This window comes from Balearica regulorum, chromosome 9, assembly GCF_011004875.1.
Source record: "Balearica regulorum gibbericeps isolate bBalReg1 chromosome 9, bBalReg1.pri, whole genome shotgun sequence".
Lineage (NCBI taxonomy): Eukaryota > Metazoa > Chordata > Aves > Gruiformes > Gruidae > Balearica > Balearica regulorum.
The window spans coordinates 9,125,209-9,143,673 of NC_046192.1; the positions used below are offsets into that span (position 1 = coordinate 9,125,209).

General features: G+C 39.5%; 1 protein-coding gene across 2 annotated transcripts in view; it reads right to left on the minus strand.

Moving 5' to 3' along the window:
* Positions 1–1,281: 1,281 nt before the first annotated feature.
* FARSB (phenylalanyl-tRNA synthetase subunit beta) overlaps positions 1,282–18,465 on the minus strand; it is a 41,354-nt gene continuing 24,170 nt past the window's right edge. Inside the window, exons 16-17 of one of the 2 annotated variants that reach the window (XM_075760994.1) lie at positions 17,976–18,128; positions 1,282–1,966 (exon numbers count right to left, since the gene is read on the minus strand). In XM_075760994.1, the coding sequence (XP_075617109.1) occupies positions 1,815–1,966; positions 17,976–18,128 (305 nt within the window). In that variant the 3' untranslated portion in view covers positions 1,282–1,814. Of the gene's footprint in view, positions 1,967–13,853; positions 16,258–17,975; positions 18,129–18,465 lie in introns of those variants that run through there. The other variant, XM_075760995.1, reaches the window with a different exon arrangement.

Below are 18,465 nucleotides of genomic sequence, written 5' to 3' on the forward strand. Positions count from 1 at the left end.
CCCTAATCCCCATGCATGACACACTAATAAACAGGGGGGGTTAATACTTACCATCTGCGTTACAGATTGCTTCCCACACTGTGAGCTTGCTTGGTTACAGTTGTGTAGGCATCACGGAGAGATATATCCTGCAAACGACAAGCTGGCTAATCCCTTGGGAGACTTTAAAATGTGAGCTGCAGTTTTCTCACTCTCCGTGGGTACTGGAGTCAGTCGTGCAACGTATGGCAATAGCTATATTCTCATTTCACGTCTGTCATGCCGAGATAATTAAAATCTACACTTCCATCTGAGGGGAACCATAGTGCATTTCTCCTACTGGATTAACGCTTGCACCAAAAAGCCTTGCCTGTTGCCCTCCCACCTGTTGAGATCACTGACAGGGCGACCACTGGAAGGCTATTGTGGGTTCAGCGATAGAGATCTGCGCTAGACGTGCAGCTCGCGTAACTATGAGCTTACCTTACCCCTACCATTGCACATCTCTCGACGAGCTAGTCATCGTAGCACCCTTCTCCAGCATCACCCAGATGTCCACCCTTGGACGGTCCCCTCCTGGGATCAGAGCCTATCTGGCTCTCGCAACAGAAACGAGCCACAGTGTATTGGCCTAATGCAAAATCCTCACTATTGTTAGCCTGCAACATTAGCCATGGTTGTAATATCGCAAATAAAGGATAGCCAGCTTCACTAGCGAGCTGGTAAGGAGCCTGCTTCAGAGCACTGAGCTGGCCACCCACTCAGTGACCTCGCACCAGAAAGGATGTACCGGGCATCGCCGTGCTGGATGGAGCGGCTCAGTTTCCCAGATAGCAGAGGCACAAAGTGCCAGGCTGCAGCGTAACTGCTGCCAGAAAGCCAGGCAGCGGAAAAGCCTGACCCGACAGAGGTTTTCATATATTGTCTGGGGCAAAACTGCAAGAAAAGAAAAACTGTCTGAAAGCCATGCGGTCCCTGCTGTACAGCTGGGGTTCAGAAAGCCACGGGTGTGGCTATACGAGTGCAGCAAGGACCATGCTAACTTCTGCAGACAAATATGCCAGCCTTGGTCGGACAAAGGCTTTGATATTTTTCAGCTCCTCATGCAAAAGACCACTGGCATATGCTCTTAAATGCATTTCCCCAATTTGGTTTGGAGCTTCAAAAACCACTAAGCTTACATCAACCATGAAAAAATTTAATTCCACCCCCTCCCCTTTCTGAATTTAGAATGATAAAGGATCAACAGTTATGTCTGGAGTAGGGAAGCAGATATTACACACATCTTGCTTACAAAATAGCTCTGGTTTTCATGAAACAAGTTTATTTTCCTCCCCCAGCCATTGATGAGCACATGACAACCGTACAGAATAAAAGCTCAAGTCCTTAGTTCTGCTCACATTCACTCAACATTTGCTCTAATCAATTATCTTATTTCATGCAATAAGAAAAGAATGAGATTCCTGTTATGCAGCCATAATCAGTTACAGTATGAAGCTGTGTCTGTGGAACATTTCTGATTTTGAAAACTAATCATGTGCTCTGCCATTACATTTCTTTTGTAAAACACTGGGCTTTTACCCAACTTGTTTCTTCCCCACTCCCCCCTTTAAAAATATTGTGGGCATGGTCTAGTCCAAGATGCCACATTCTTACCCTGCAGAAACTGGCCAAATTGTGCTGTACGGAACTTAGTTACCCAGGGAGCTAGGCTCTGGTTTTCTAGTTTATTGGAACATAAAAGGGTAAGCAGATGTGCCCCGCAGAGAAAGACAAGAGAGCAGAGGGTGTTGCATGTGACAGTGGATGGCTGTAGGAGGATAAAAGTCCCGTCGTCACACAAAGGGCTCGATATTGATCTCTAGGGCAGAGCATGGCATGGTGAGCTCAAACTTGGTGATAACATCGGGGTGTAGGACTCCAAGTTTCCCAATGCTTTGACCTTTGGCAAAGATCTCAGCACAGCGACCAGGAAAGAAAGCAGAGCCTGTAAAGAACGTGAGAGAAAAATCAATATTTCTCCGGGCCAAAGAAGTCAACAGGCATTTAACATGGAGAACAAAGCTCTCAGTATTAAACTGTTCTCTGGACTGAGATGCTAAGAACGGGCTCTCACTTTCTTGCATTAACAGTTGTCATGATTGACAGAGAACGAGGAAACGCTTTGAGTTAAAAATAAAATGTGAAGCCCAAAGCGTGGGCATTTTTCACACTCCAGTTGTTTTGACTAAGTTACTCCTGGAATAGAAATTAGCACAAATAGGTCGAGTCAGGGGGCTACTGAAATGAAGAACTTTTGCAGGCTTTAGGCTATTTAACACCTGAGTGTTTCCCACCTTACTCTGCTTAAGGAAATAAAGCTTGCTGTCATCTAAGGGGTAAGTAGGCATGTCACACTTGATTACATGTCACATAATTAGAAACAACCTACATTCCTCATCTGGTGAAGAGCTTTTAAGCAGTTTCATATACACTGTAAAACTGTGGAACAATGAGCAATGCAAAGGAAGTCGAAGATCATCTTCCTCTTACCTCAAACCAAGCTCCAAGTTTTAAATGTTATTTGGGAGGTTAAAAAAAAAAGTAAAAAAAAAAAAGTAATTGAATTGGCCATGAAGAACTTGGAGGAGCTGCACAGACATTTTCATGGAAAGCCCTTCCTACCTGGGAACTTATCTGTGTGTAGTGGCTATACCAACAATACATTCAAGCTTGTCTATAGCAGCCATGCTTGCATTTTTTTTTTTTGTCTCTGTCCTGAGGTGAGCGGCATTTTGACCCGATCATCCTTCAAAAGCCAAAAGCAAACCAAACCAGCAAGCTTCCAAAGCCACCTCTTTCATAGCAAGTGTGTGAAGGCAAGGCACAATGTGCAGGACCTCCAGTCAGTAGTGCTGCAGACGGCGCTGTGAACTCAAAGGAGGGAAGGGGGAGAGGATGAAACAAGGCCACTGATTCCTCCTGGAGAAATCTGCCTCTGCTGTGTTTTTAATGCTACTGCCTTTGCAGAGAGGGGAGGGCTTTTTCCTAGATTTCCACTCAGAAGTTGAACACGTTGGTAGGGACAGCATCAGGGAGTAGTCAGCTTCCCTACTCTCACCCCTTGCTCTGCATCTTTACCTCAATAGCCTAAAATCCAACAAAGCATCGTCTACAAGAAGAGCTGGTTATTGGGTACACCTGAGGTTGCATCAGTGCAGATGAGAAACATCCCTGCTCCACTTCCTTCTGTGCCAGTATAAAGACAACAGCTGAGGTGCTGCTTCTAGTACTGCTCCCTGCCTGCTACTGATATGGCACTCAGCCCTTCAGCATCCCCTGCATCCTGCAAAAGGATCGCAAGAATTTCCTAATGGCAACTTGCTCTGGTTCAGGATCAGCCCAGGACGTTTTACTGCGTTTACAAGGAACTATTTAAAAAAGGCAATAAAGGACCAAATTAACCTCAAACCTCAGGAACATTTTCATGATAGTCTGATCACTAGTGGGCAAGCCCAGAGAAATTCTTTGTTAGCTCCCCAGTGGAAATAGTTCATTTAAGAAGTGTCTCCTGTGAGGTTTGTAGTCATAACTTGCAGCTACAAGAATAAGAACAGCAATTAGGTCTCTTTCTTGTCCAACTTGCTGCAAGTGCAAATTAACTAAAATGTGTACTTCAATTGTGAAATCTGACAGCAGTAGTAAATGATCACCGTAACATTACCTAAAGGCTGTTGTAAAAAATATTCAGTATCTTTTAAATCATGCAGTTCCAGTTTTAGCTATGAGTGCAAACCAACTACTTATACTGGACGTACAAAAGTGGAATTATCCCTCCCCTGGCTGTTAGCGGCACGTGACTCCAGCCAAACAGACACTTGCCACTGCCAAGCTGCACTATTCAAAGCAAGTGTTAAAATAAAACTTGACAAAACAAATTTAGAAAAGAAACAAATGCCACACATACAGATCACTCTGCAGATTGTGAGTGAAAACATATCCTAAAAATAAAGTACCCCTGTAGTTACTGGTAAAGACTTTCCTATTTGTGAATAAAGCTGGTATTGTACCATGGATGTGAGCAGCACACAGTGACGTTCTTTTAGAAACCTGACTGTAAGCTTAAACTGGCACACGAGCAAGAACCCAGTTAATAATGTTGGCATGATACCCCACTATAAAATTATAGGAAAAAAGAGCTTTGACAGTATAATTAGTTAAAAAGCTGTGAGTCTGATTTGTCTGTTCTTCTGAGCTGCCTTGTGTGTAACCTTGGGAAAGTTACTTTATCTTCTTGCACATCTAGACCCAATTACAGCATGAGACTTAACTGTTTTTAAACTTGGTTGGGACATCTGGATGGGGTCTAAAATAATACTGCAATCAGTCAATCTATCAAAGGCACTTTCCAAGATCTGTGCCGCTTCCCATTGTGTGAAACAATTTTATGTGTTCAGGGACAAGAAGTGCTCTGCTATCTGGGCACCACCAGTTGTAGGTCTCCCAGTCAGAAGTTAGGCTGGAGGTGGACAGGCGGTGGGGGGACCTGACCCTCACATCCACCAGTATTGACATTTACTGGACAGTTAACTTCAGTAGAAGTTCCTTTGCACTTAATTAAATAATATGGATTTGGATAAATTTTGAAAACCGATGGCAATTCATGGCATTATATTGGAAACTATGAAATGGCTTAATGATTATGGCATAAAGTGAAGCATTATGTTAGCTAGAATCTTGATACCCATAAAATTTGTCCCTTCTTACCATAAGCTTACAGCACAGCTTCATGTAATAAGTGAAGTGAATCACCACCACCAAACGGGAGACGGTGGCTCTCCACCTGGAGCGGGGAGGAGAGCGGGACAAGCTGTTGATTTGGCTGAAGCCTGTACCATGAAACCATACGTCAGCATGGCTGGGAATGTGCTGCTCCAGCTATACATGAGGCATTCAGCCACATTTTCCATCTTATATCCAGCAACCAATGCTGGACCATGATGTTATTTATTTTACTTGGTGCTTACTTGTGGTGAAGAGATTATAATTAACACCAAGGGGGAACATTTAGCTCCCCAAAGTGGAGGAAGCAGGACCTTCAAATCACCTCTCCATTTCTCGTTAAACTAACCCTGAAATGTAGGTTACTTCACAGTGTGCTCAGTAGTGCGCTCGGGGTTTTGCAGCCATCGCACTTGCAGGGTATAATTCTGCGACTGGAAGAGATCAGACAATAAGCAAATAAAAATGAAAGAACCTGTTAAAAGCTTTAGGGTCTCCATCTGTCCAGCTAACACTTGGCTCTTGCACCAAAAAACCATGAGCTGAGGAATAGGTTTACAGGGAGTTTATGAACTCCAGTTAATAATGAAACTATTATTATGATAATTGGCTGCACTACAGAATGCTTCAAAGTATATTCCTGCCTGCCAAAAGGGCCTCCAGACCGCATCCCACAGATGGGGGATCTAAGGCCTTCCTCATCTGACTGACTCTTCCCTTGACCACACAGGTGGTGAGGGAAGGAGGTTGGCTCGCGCCTGAGACCGGGTGTTGTTGGTCCATGTAACTCTGCCAGGGCACCAGAATTTGGAGCAAATGTAAATTTCAGATCAAAAAATTCAGACATTGAAAGGGAACAGAAAAAGAGAAAAAGCTCAGAAGAAACATGAAAAATCTGAGCAGAAAGAGGGGAAAAGAGAAACAAGCATTTTGCAGCCGGGGGAGTGCTTTAACTGAGGGACCAACCACGAGTAGAAAAGGAGAGCTGAGCAGGAGGAACCTCACTGTGCTGAGGATGAGCCATGGGTTGTGTGACTTGACCAACCCACAGAGCAGGACAGCCAAACCAGAGGTTTTGTCAAACAGAACCAGGAAACAAAGGTAAGGTTATGTGGTGGGGTTTTTTTGTTTGTTTTCCTGATTTGTGTGTTTCTGGTATTATCAAGTAAATAGCAATGGTGTTTCAGATTTCTAGCAAAGCTTGTGTTATGGACTGGGCTATCATGTCAGCTCTTTAAGCATAAAACTTCAGAGTGAGAGTCAGGGCTGCATGAGAGAGATGTGCTTATATTCTACTTGTACATATGGAGAATCAGCAAAAAATGCATGTGCTATTATCTGATTTGAATAAATCACACCGTAAGCTGAAGCCCTGTGCTCTTAGCTTCAATAAAGTCTTGATGCCAAAAGGAATCTAAAGGTGCCTTCCCAGAGAAGTTAGCAGCTGTGACCTGCAGCTTTTGAGCAAGAGTTCCAAGTTGACAATAGAGTTTGTCCTATCTCTGTATCCAACATCATCAAGAACAGTATGGCTGTGAAGAGTGTGGTCCTCCTGCAGAAAGCTTTCACTAATCAAGCAGTCCCCAAAGCACACTAGGAGGCACCATTATCAGCAGGTGTGCTAGGAAGGAGTGTGTTTGCTCTTGGTGTAATTATAACAAAAGGCTGCTCTTGTAGGTCTGGTTAGCTGTACCATCAAGTACATTGAGAGCCAAAATTCATTAAAAAAAAATTGTAATTTACTATCCCATCCACTATAAGGATAATGAATTTATCACTTTTGATATAGTTAATCCTTTCTGCTCTGCACACAAATTGTACTTTCTAAACTTCACCTCGAAATCTAGTCAGAGATCGTATTGTCCTTGCTGATAGAGACCTATACAATGCCAGAGGAAGCCAGAAGGTCTAGCAATGAAAATCCACCTCTTAATATGTCAACATTATAACTGGTTGTTATGAGAAGGGGTGGGGTGAAACACAATATGCATTCCTAAAGAAGAGATGCCAAAGCCAGTCATGTCTTATGCTGACATACTACATGCAAGCAAAAGACAAAAGCTACTTCTCGTGGCTGCAAGTAAGAATTTAATTTCCAATGTTCAGTGATGTAGAAATAATGCCTTTAATTAAAGCTTCTGTAGCATGTCCTCAAAATCTGTAATTGCCTCTCTGTATTCAGGCAACAGGGCTGCTTTGATTGCTTTGGGGTAATTCTTTGGCCAATAATCCAATAGAGCATGTAGTCTTTAGCACATTTTCTGGCTAATTGACCCTCAAAGAGCTCAGAGTTCCTTGCACTCTTTGTTGTCAAACACCTTGCACAGTTTCTTTTTCTCTGCCTTGCTCTCCCCCCTTTTCAAAAAGAAATAGATTAAAGTAGTATTATAGGCCTACAGTTGCACTAAGCCTTCAAACCCACTCGTTTGTTCCTATAATTTGAAGGAACATCGGAAGCTGAAGCTTAAGAAGGTAATAGAGCAGAGCTCATCTGGCCTCTGAAGTCTTTCATCTTAATTCTCCATCCCCTTGGTCACTCCAGCTGCCCTTTCACTACCTCATCCTGACTCACCTGGTGAAGTATTTTACCTGTGCTACATTGGATGGAATTTAGTCTTGGGAGGCTAGTGGTTGTTTTTTCTCTTTAGGATCAGGTTCTCCATATTTTTGACTAATTCCTCCTTTTGGCAGATATGCTCCAATGCAAAGTTAGAGGACGCTCTCACACTGGCCAGTATTTTAAAAGGCAGCTACCTTTTCTTGCCCACGTACACAGTGCAGTCAGGCTCCCAGAGCCTTATGCAAAGCAACAGCAACCTCAAAATTGTGTCTTGTCGTGGGATGATTTACCTTTAGCCAATTCTTAAAATCACATACATCCCAAATCTTGCATGATTTTTGGAACCTATTGAGAGACCAGTTGCTCTTTTAAGTTGCACAGTGTCAGCAATTTTTCTCCCATACTCTCTCATGTTCAGAAAAACCATACCTTGGGATCAGTGGGATATTAATTAACTTTAGTTTCCTGGTTTGTAACTTCTGACTAAAGCTGTGCCAGAACAACCTCCATTCCCCAGATTATACCTAACTGTAATGACGCATTAGGAAATTCAAATCAGTACAATCAAACTTAAGGTAAGCACCCTAGATTTATCCACCCCCAAGAAAATAGCACTTGAAAAAATGACAGAAGAAATAACTGTATGACATGAACAAATATCTCCTCTGTCTAAAGGACATCTTTCTGATTTCTGGCTATGTTGCTTTTCAACAGCCTCCAAATGCAGAGCACAGCAGAAGAGGGTAAAGGGACAATCAATTGTTTATCTGGACTGGTACACTGGATATCCAAAAATAGAGTTGAATATTAGAGTCCTTGTGCAGACAGTGAGGCTAGGGAATATGGAGAATCATCCACAAATTTGTAGTGGTCAGCCAATTAATCATCTTCTCATGTTACAACTAAGTCAGTGGCTGCATTCTCATTAATTTGTATCTCGGGGAGGGTGTGAGGAAAAACTAATTCTTCTATATTATAAGAACCCTCAAATACAACTCTAAAACTGAATACAGTTCACTCTGTATTTGACTTAATCTCATTGATCCCTAAATAGTCTCACATTGTTTTACAGATACAAACTTACAATACACTGTAAGCAGCGGGGAAATAATCATAATACTGCTTGGATCCAGAGTCAACTATTTTTAGTCATGTTAGTGTGCTGCAGTGATGAACTGGGGACTGGCGTTGCTAGCAATCGCTTTCCTTCATTTGCCTTGAACAGAGACCAACACAGACTTCTAGGCTAGATTTAGTTTTCATTCTTGCTGTACAGTGCCCCAGGAGCTTTAACAGAGGATGTTTGGTGTTGCTGGATGTCAGGAAGTGGTTTGAGAATGTAATAGGTCTGGAGCTCTTCTTTATTTGCCTGTGGTCTTCTTAGGATTGCAGTAGTGTCAGACACTTCAGATTACTTGGGCAAAATCACAGTGTTTTACTTGGGCAAAATCAAAGTGCCTTTGCTAACAGAATGGAGTATTTGGGTGGATGCTGAGGCTAAGGAAAGCAGACATTTTGGGTCACTGATCTGGGTAACAGGATTTCATGTATTTGATGCTGGAGTACCAGGGTGGCTGCTTAAGTAATGTGTACAGAAAAACTTGAGTAGGAAACCTAGAAAGAAATCTCAAATTCCATGTATTTTTGTAGAAATCAGTATTTGTGTATAAAGCTCAATAAATTTGCATTTGTGTGGCAGTTGTGAGAAACAGCAATTCTACACTGGAGTTTAGCTGTACTGTAATTACCATTACATAGCTAAGCTTTGCTTTTAGACCAGTTTTATCCAATTTATCTGAAATGTTATACTTCATCCTGTCTAAAAGTCACAAACCTTAGCTGATAGTGTGTCACAGCTATTTATAAAACTACAGAATTCCTAATCCCAAATAAAGCTGTTTTTTTTTTTTTAAGGTATCTTGCTATTTCACTTGAGTTAGAGAACAAAAGCTTTGAGTATTAAAAAATTTAATTTTTCTGTTCCATGACACTTTTTTATCCCTCTTTAAATAGCTAAAGGAATAATTTATCCTTACAAACATGAGAATGTGTCAGAAACTAGGAAACAATAAACTAATTCTTTATTGTAGGGGGTCTGACATACTCTATGTATGCCACTAAGGCAGCAGACTTTGGCTTTTAGGCTCTGCTTTCATACTACCATTAGAGAATAACAAGAACCAGCAGAAGTCAGTCTGCAAGTCTACTTTAGTATGTCGTATTTAGTTTGCATGTTTATTCACTTCATGTCCTAGACCAAGCCGTCCTCCCTTCCCAATGACTTGACGTGACTTGCAGAGACAAAGAACAGCCACCTGATGTTATGCTTTCACAGCTACCACGTTTCATGCCTTTTAGAAAATGACTTGACAAACTAGCATGGAATAATACATAATTAAACGATGAATCTCAGCAGTCACTGGAACTGTTAATCACTTAGTTTTAGCAACTAAAATTTCTGTCACAAGCCAATGCCTTGTGGCTGAAGCACTGGCTGCACCACTAGGAACAGAAATGCTTGAACTGGGTGAGCGAGCCCAGGACCAGAAGCAATAGTGGGTCTACAACAAATACAGCTATTCTGCTTCTGGACCCAAACAGAGAAGTTCTGTGCCCAGCACACATACTAGGTTGAGTCTGCACTAGCTCAGCATTTCTTTGCTTATCTACTGTTTTCTAATACATACACCGCAAGCAAAGGTAAAGTCAGTTCTTCCACCATAGGTGACAGAAATACTAATCTTAAGATCCTGCATTCACGTTGACATAAAAGCCAAAATCTTGCAAATTCTTGTTTAAAATTTTATTGCGTAACTAGATGTTAGAAAATGTACGAAGGTTAAATTTGAAGCACTACCCTTCTGCCTTCATATCACGGTTCAAAAATCAAACCAGATCAGAGAACTGCCTAACTATGAGCTATAAATTTGACATGATCACAATTGCTTGCATTAATATTAACACTGTAGTGAAAATGAAAACATACAGACACCTAGTTGGCCTCCAGCCATATCAGGCTGTGCAGGAGGTGAACACAAACTTGAAGGATGAAGCTGTGGCACTGGTCAATGCAGCACTTCACCAGAGAAGCTGGTGCGACCAGACCTGCACCCTGACCCTTGCTGCTTACATCACTGCCCCTGTTCACTAAGAAAGGAGATATGCAATTTGCTGCTATTTCTGCTACTGGCTTGGATGAATCATCTCTTTTCTAGAGAGGGCTCTGCAACATTGAAAATATCGTTTATGATGAAGAAATAATTTTCTATTTCAAAATGTAAGGAGACAGAAAAAATGGAAATGGCTTAATTCTATATAATATAATGTAAGCTGTGCCAGACATTTAAAACTCTTGATGCAAGGAAGATTTTTTTTTTTAGACTTGTTATGATATATGATTTAAAAAAAGATAGTTGCCTTTGGGTTGGGGGGAAGATTTAAATTCTAAAGAGGCCTCCCCAGTAAAGGAACAGCAGAAGAGTAAAGACTTAACGTCAGGGAGAAAGAATCAACACCTTGAGCTCAGGAACACAAATGCCAGTGTTTTTAGGTGGTTCTGGGAGTTGACAAAAAAACTGGTAAAAAATGAAAAGTCTAACTGTCAGGAGAAATGCTACTACTTCTAGGAGTATCCCTAATCTATCAGAATAAAATGCAATGGGAAGAAAAACAGTGTAGCCTTTATTAGTTAGTACTAGCAAAAAGAAGAAGAAAAGAGACGATAGCCTGTGTCTCTTTACAAGCTGACTTGACATCCCTCCCCAGAATATTTTTGCAGTTACTGTAGATTTTTCCTCCTACTATTACTCTAGGAAATACACTTCTAAATGAGTTAATTCAAAGGAGTTTCTCATCTGAAATAATATTGTGAATGTGAAAAACAAGCATGTTCTTCATTCTCTTATTGAATTTTTTAATTTCATATGTGGGGACAAAGTGTGTCAAGCACAATTTGGTGATGAAAGTTTAAAAGACACAGAAGTCTAAGCCTGTCAAACCTTTTATCCTGTGCAGTGCCAAAATAATGTACTTCTCTTTAACTGATAGACATTTTTATACGGTTTGTGCAAACAGATTATATTTGAAGGGTATTGGGAAGGAACATTCAAAAATTTTCAGATGAGGAGCTGAAATGACCATACGAATGGAAAAAACTCTCTTCAAACTCACTTCTGATAGCCTCTTTTTTCATAATAAAGATCAATTTTATAATACAGAGCTAATGGAAGGAGACTTATTTCCAGAAATAAACTATGGGTTTTGCCATGAACTGTTTCAGTGTTGCTTGGCATAGCTGCATCACTTGCAACAAGACACCTCTGAGATGTCCAGTGGTACATTGTGCTGTCAAATTTTGATAAATTGGGTTTATCTGGAGAAACTCCAGACACTATAGACTCCCACTTCTGCTTATTGAATAATATAATCAAGGCGCCTGGTTCATATCTTTGCCAGGTACTTCCTTGGGTGTTAAAATTGTTACAGCCAAATTTGAGGCATTGCCACTGGTGTGGGAAGATACTTGATAAGACAGAAATAAACTTGGCCTAAGTTTGTAGGGATTTAATTCCTATAAATCTGATGTCCTGTATTTACAGGAATGGAATCAAGAGCAGATTTAATAAATAATTAAAGGGACATTAAGTGAGCAGCCACACCCATCTTATTACATAATTTAACTTCATTTTGAGTTGTTGGAGCTGTAGTTCTTCATGTAACTAAGCTCCCTTGATGCTGCAGGGAATACTGCTCAAGAGACAAGGATAAGAAATTAATTAGAAATTCATTACATGTTAAAGTAGTGGCCAACACTGGGAAAGCCACAAGAACTGGTGACAAACATCCAGTTTTGCAAGATGCCTTATAGTTAAGCCACTGTAATGACCAGCGCTGGAACTCCTGAAACCCCTGAAACCCCTTGCACAACTAGGGTAATAAATTTACAAGTACTAAAATCAGTCAGACTTAAACTGTCCTTATCTCTTAGTGTTGTTAATTCATGGAGCTGACCATGGAGGTGGGAGGGAAATAAACAGAAAAATAGGAGTGGAAGACTGGGAGATCTTCTAGAACAAATTATTTGATAAACCACTTTTACTAGTTTTGCAACAAAAACTTGGAACACTTTTGGCCAAAACCCTATCTGTATTTAGTGCTGAAGTGAAAGTGGTCAAAAAAAATCAGAAAAGCTTCTTGCAGATGAAAATGAGAGAAATAATCACACTTTATGAAGTTTAGTTTAATAACAGTGGCTGAAAACTCATCAAGGGAACTGAATAGATTGGGAAGGATTAATGACTGGCAGCAATAAAGACAGCATTAGAAAGACTTTTTTTGAGTATCAGACACAAACTGTAAGCAGAGATATTTTTATCTGCTAACAAGGCTGGCTGAACTTTTAATGTGAGACAGAAATGTAAAAGGTTTTAATAAATAGTTCTTTTTCATCTGGGGGGAGGGGAGGGGGAAGAGGAAAGGGGTATTCTTGAATATAATAAGGTGTCTTTCTGTCCCCTTAAAAAAAAAAAAAAAGAATAATGTTTGGTTACATCTACCAGACTAGATGTTTCTGAGATACTAGGACACCAGAACTAAGGTGCACTTCTCAAAGCAAATATCCTGCCTACTGCTGTTAACTTACAGTAACAATACTGGGAATTCTGTAGTACTAGAAAAATGTTCATGTGGTGTCAGTATTCCAAGGTGAGAAAAAAATTATTTGGGAAATGTGAAATTCAGAGCACTTGGATATAGTCAGTTACCAGCTGATATGGTTTTTTAAACAGCTGTTTTCAAACAAATCTGATGATAGTCTTTCAAATTACAAGTTTGGTAGATATATACAATTACAAGGATGCAATAGGACCTATAAAGTATCTATTTTTGAATGCCAATTAAATGGATTAAGAATTGACTGATATCTTCTGGTATGTCACAAATGATCTTTGGAGGCTTTGTATTAAAATCGGCACATTTCCTTTGGTTATTCCTGAGTAAATACGCAATCGTTGACATTTATGAACAATGCAAGAGCTGCCAAGACAGGCAACTGAGAGGCCAGGATTGCCATTAAGAGCAATCTAGTCACCTGTTTTATTTTAAGGAATTATATTAATAATGCCAAGTTCAACATGGGTACTAAACATCTGTTTATATTAGTTTCCCAATTTAAACTGATCACTGGGGATAGATGCTGGGGTTCAGTTCTACACATGTAACTCGGCACAGGTCCCAGACTTCCCTCCTCTTGTCTTCTGAATTGAGGTTAATTTTAAAAGAAGATTTAGGCTGTGGTTTGTTGTATAATCATTATTATTATTATTATTATGAAAGCAAATATTTATTGATGTTCTTAGTTACGGAGATAACTATTACACCTCTAATTAGCACAGCTAAACCTAGCTAAATGAAAAGCTATTACTATGATTTACTGTGGAATTAAAATTTTCTACCCTTTACCACACCTTTCATTTAATTAAATAAGGGCAGTAAAAAGAAGGGAGTGCAATTTCTCTTTTTCTTTTCTGAAAGACAACTGTCAATTACTGAAGGATGCAACACTTAGTATGCATTTATTAAGTACATATTTACATTGAATACAAATGAGCTGACTTTCCAGCTTTACTAAGCTGTTGATTACCCTAAATGAATGAATGGCATGAACGTTTACTTTTAAAAAAAAAACAAACCCAACAAACAACAAAAACCCAAGAGTTAGCTGAAATTCACAAGAATCAATAATGTACAAAAAGTAGCTCATGTCACAAGCTCAGACTCTTCAGGGATTGTTTTCACATGAATGAATGCTATTTCATAAAATAGCCATTTTGTCATGGAAGGCAGTAGGGCAGACAGTGAAGCAGTATTGATGCACAGATTTACCATTAACATTTTCTGAGTCAAATTGCTTCATTTTTAAAAATGTGGATGATATTTTCCCTTTTCAAACAGTTTATGTCCAATTAACTTCCCCTTCCAAAGTACAGAGATTCTCAGAAGGTACTGCAAAACTAGTGTTTGTTTCCTTAAATAAGACAGTCATTCTAAATGTTACAATGTGAGTGAGGATAATTATACCTTACACTTCACACTACTCCTTTGAAGACTGCCATGTAGAATCCACTGTCAGTATTTACTAAGCCATTTTTTATTCTTTTTAGCCTAACTAAGACTTTACTATGGACCCAAATCCTGTGATTAACATCACCTCCTGTGATCATGGTCCTCATTTCTGGAAGAAAATAGTCACCTCAGATCTTATCCAGAAGCGCAAGATGACCAAAATGTTGCAGAAAACATACCCATTCCTGCAGAGATTAAAACTTGAAATTAAGAAAACCTTCTAATATAATTATCAAATGCCTCTAATTTTTCAATTTGAGGGAACTGAAACCAATGCAAGTGAACTTAAAAAGAAATAATTTTATTAAATTACCTGACAATATATGACCAAATTTGTTGGCTCTTTCTACCTATATTTTTATTATTTAAAAAGTTTGATTTTTATTTTGTTTACTTCCTAATCATACACATCCATACTGATCTTTACATTTTTATTAATGGTATGGAACTGGCTAAAATTTCAAGAGTCTTAAGCAAAAACCTTTATTATGGAGCATGCACAAATTTGAGGACTGATGCAATAATTGTACTCTTTTCAAGCTATGTTTGATTGTAGATGCCTATGCTATAAAACAAAGACAAAACCCCACAAAATGCTTTTCTAGGCCAGTAATTGTAGGGTTCACTAACACATCAAAAAGTCCATTCTGTGCATTTGAAAACAATAGGTAGCACTCCAGAGTTCTGTCTGTAAGACTTTATAATTTTGCATACTTAGTGGTAATAAGAGGAGAAAAAAAGTTCCATTAGTAACTTTAAGAAACTGGAAAGCACTGAGTGCCAAATGTGTGTTGAAATCCTTGGATTCAGTCACTCAAACCACTCTTCCTTAAGGCTGCTCTGAACAGCTCTTCTCCATTTATTACCTAGCTCAGATTACACCAAAGCGTAGTGCAAAGGCCAGGGGAACATCACAATTTCACCCATATCTTCTAGCATCTGTACTTTTTTCACAGGTGTTGCTATAAAGGCAAAAAGGCTCTGACCTTAAGGTCAAATCACAGGGCACTTAGGTGTTGGTAGAACAGAAGGAGCTTAAATAACCATGATTTGCACATATGGACCAAACAGGACTATAGCGCAGGCATTTCATTTTTCAAAGTGAATTTGGAAAAGAGGCAAATATGTGCCCAATACATCTCTATCTATTCTTTGTTACCCACTTAAAACAACATTTTTCCTCTGTATTGTCTTCCAGTGATCACTAGAACTATTTTAATCAGTTACACAAGGAATAAAAAAAACCTGGACTAAAACCCTACCTTTACACTGTGCTGCTTACTAGTCTCAAGTTTTGCTTAAGATCACATTAGGATCTCTCTAAATCAGAGTCATAGGATAAACCCATTTCTCACTGTGCAAATTTTAATTTGGCACACGCAATAAAAAAGCGTGCTCCATAAAGATGCATCTAAAACTCCATGCCATGTGTAATGTCCTGATTTAATACTTCTGAAGTAACTTGCGGTGTTCTTCTGAATTATTTCAGTATGCTGCAGTCTCTTAAGATGTTACAGGAGATTTTTTTTCACTTGGCAATTAACCTTACTCCACCTGCTGACATTTTCTCTCACACATGCTTAATTGACAGGTTACAAAGCAAGTTTTAAAAAAAAAAAAACCAAAACCCCAAAACACCAACAAACCCAAACACAATCCCCTAAACTACTTCCAACCATCTCTGCAGTCAAGGTCTTTTGAGTAAGTTGGTGCAGTGACACTGCATTCGCTATAGCACTAGGGTATCAGCCACCTGCATTGTTCCCAAGGTTAAATTCCAATGTGAGGAGAACTGCAAGGAATCTTCGTGCCATCCCAGGGGAGTTTCTGAATCACTGGTGAAACAGAAAGTAGTAGGCACTTTCTTCTTTGTCTATAGCCACAAGCCACAAACTGCTCATAATATATTGCATATGACAAGACATAAGCCATCCTTTACACTAAATGCATTGTGGAGTAATGTCAGGGGAATGCAGGGATTTTGAATGGGCATTACAAATCCCACAGCACCAGGAATATTAAACAGCACTAGCATCTACAAATAACCTCTTTACTGTGCTAGGATTATTTTTTGAGATCTTTTTTTTTTTTTTTTTTAGTTTCTTGGAGCCAGCCATACATCATTGAAATGCTACAGTACAGAATATAAAACGCTTGCAAATATTTTCAGTACTAAAGCAAACTCTTGATATGTCCATTCAAAAACAAGCTACAGAAGAGTTTTGAAAAAGAATCTAACAGTTTGGTTTGACTTCAATGTCAGCTGAGTACCCAACTCCCAGAGGCTCTTCTAACCACTCCCCCTCCCCTTCCAAATAAGCAGCTTTGCTACTACCTGTTCTGTGCTTGGTGGAATTAGAACAAGAAGTATAATTGTTTAACATTCCTCTGGTCAACCTGAGAATCCTATTAACAATATTCTAATAATGCCTTTGAAAGTCTGCCTAAGGAATACTGAGCAAAATACTACTTTGTCAAAAAATGCGTGTGTGTGTGTCAATATGACACAAACATGCAGAAAAGTGCTAGGAGACCACTTAGTAGAAGTATTATATTTGGCATCTCGGCAGTGCACTGCAAAACAGGGAGACACCTAACAATTTTTCATTTAAGTTCTATGAGCAGGCAAGCTTGGTCAGGCTGACGGGGACAGTGCCACTTGTTCCAGTATGTGCAGAATGGTGGCAGTTCTTCAACTTGACTCAAATTGAGCCAGTGTCTAACATTTCTGAACACCAATGCATGACCTCTAAGTAGAATCATAGCTGCTATCCCTGCAGTCTTGCTTTGATATACTGTATTTACTACACTGTTATTTTAGGTAGTAGAATAGATTAGTTGCTGATGCTTGGTCTCTTGCATCAACCTATGCTCTCTCAATGAAGTAATGAGGTCAACCTGCTTGCTTTCCCTCTTACATGCGTATGCACGTACACAGAGGACATTTTGCACTTAAGGATGTTATTTTTAATTCATGTGCAGCTCACCCTGTACGGAGAAGGAAGAGGGCTGTTATACAACTACTTGTCTAAGCAGCAGGCTCAGTCTGAAAGATAGCAAGTCTTTGAATAAAAGATATATAAGGCATATATCTTCATATGAATATGGAAATAAAAATTACATATGAATAAAAGCTATAGATAAAGCTATAAACTAAAAGATCAGGTGTAAGAAGCTAAAGAGAATGCAGTGGGTACCTAGCATAGTCATCAATTCAGTGAATTCCTACCTACCCTTGCAATCAGTGGATTAAATCTTTGTAAACAGCCCGTGAAGTTCATGGTGCATGCTTTACTATAAGTCTCCTTAAAAAGCTGTCAACTCACAATTTATATAAGGCTACTTGGAACAGCTCACAGGAAGACAGTAATCCCATTTTACAATCAGTGCATGCAATTAATGCCTTTTTACTTATTTATACTATCATACTGTGGTATAATAATAATAATTCTTAGTGCCTGCTGCTGCGAACCAAAAATTCACCTCAGATTGTAGGGGAACGTTTGAGTTCCAGAACAACTTCTACTGTACGCTGTCGCTCTGTCTTCCTTACCTTCAGTTGCCTTGATAGCGTATCCATTCTCTTCATTTGGTGGTACTTCCAGAAGCTGCATGACCCTGTCCAGCAAACCATGGATAATCTCGAACCCTGGGCTCTTGTTGTAATAAACGGCACAGAAATGCCTGTAATTTTTTGCACCTACATCTGAAAAAGAAGGAAACAATTATGTTATCTGGAAAATTTTATCACACTTTCAACTTTGCCTTTTGCATCAGTTTTCTTCTGCTGTGAGGCACTTGTGGCTGAAAGGAGAAATGTGTATGTAAAATGGCTTCTCTGATACATGTCATACAATCTGAGGAAATAATAGGATTTCTTTAACTCACTGGAGTCTCACAGTCAGAGCTGTAAAGAAAGATTTAAAGTATCCCATGCCTTGAGCCGGAAATAGGCTTGTTAAATACAAGTAACTTCTACGCAGTGAGAGGTACCAAGCATATAGTTCAGCGTTAAAGAAAGTAAAACCAGACTAGCCAAAATG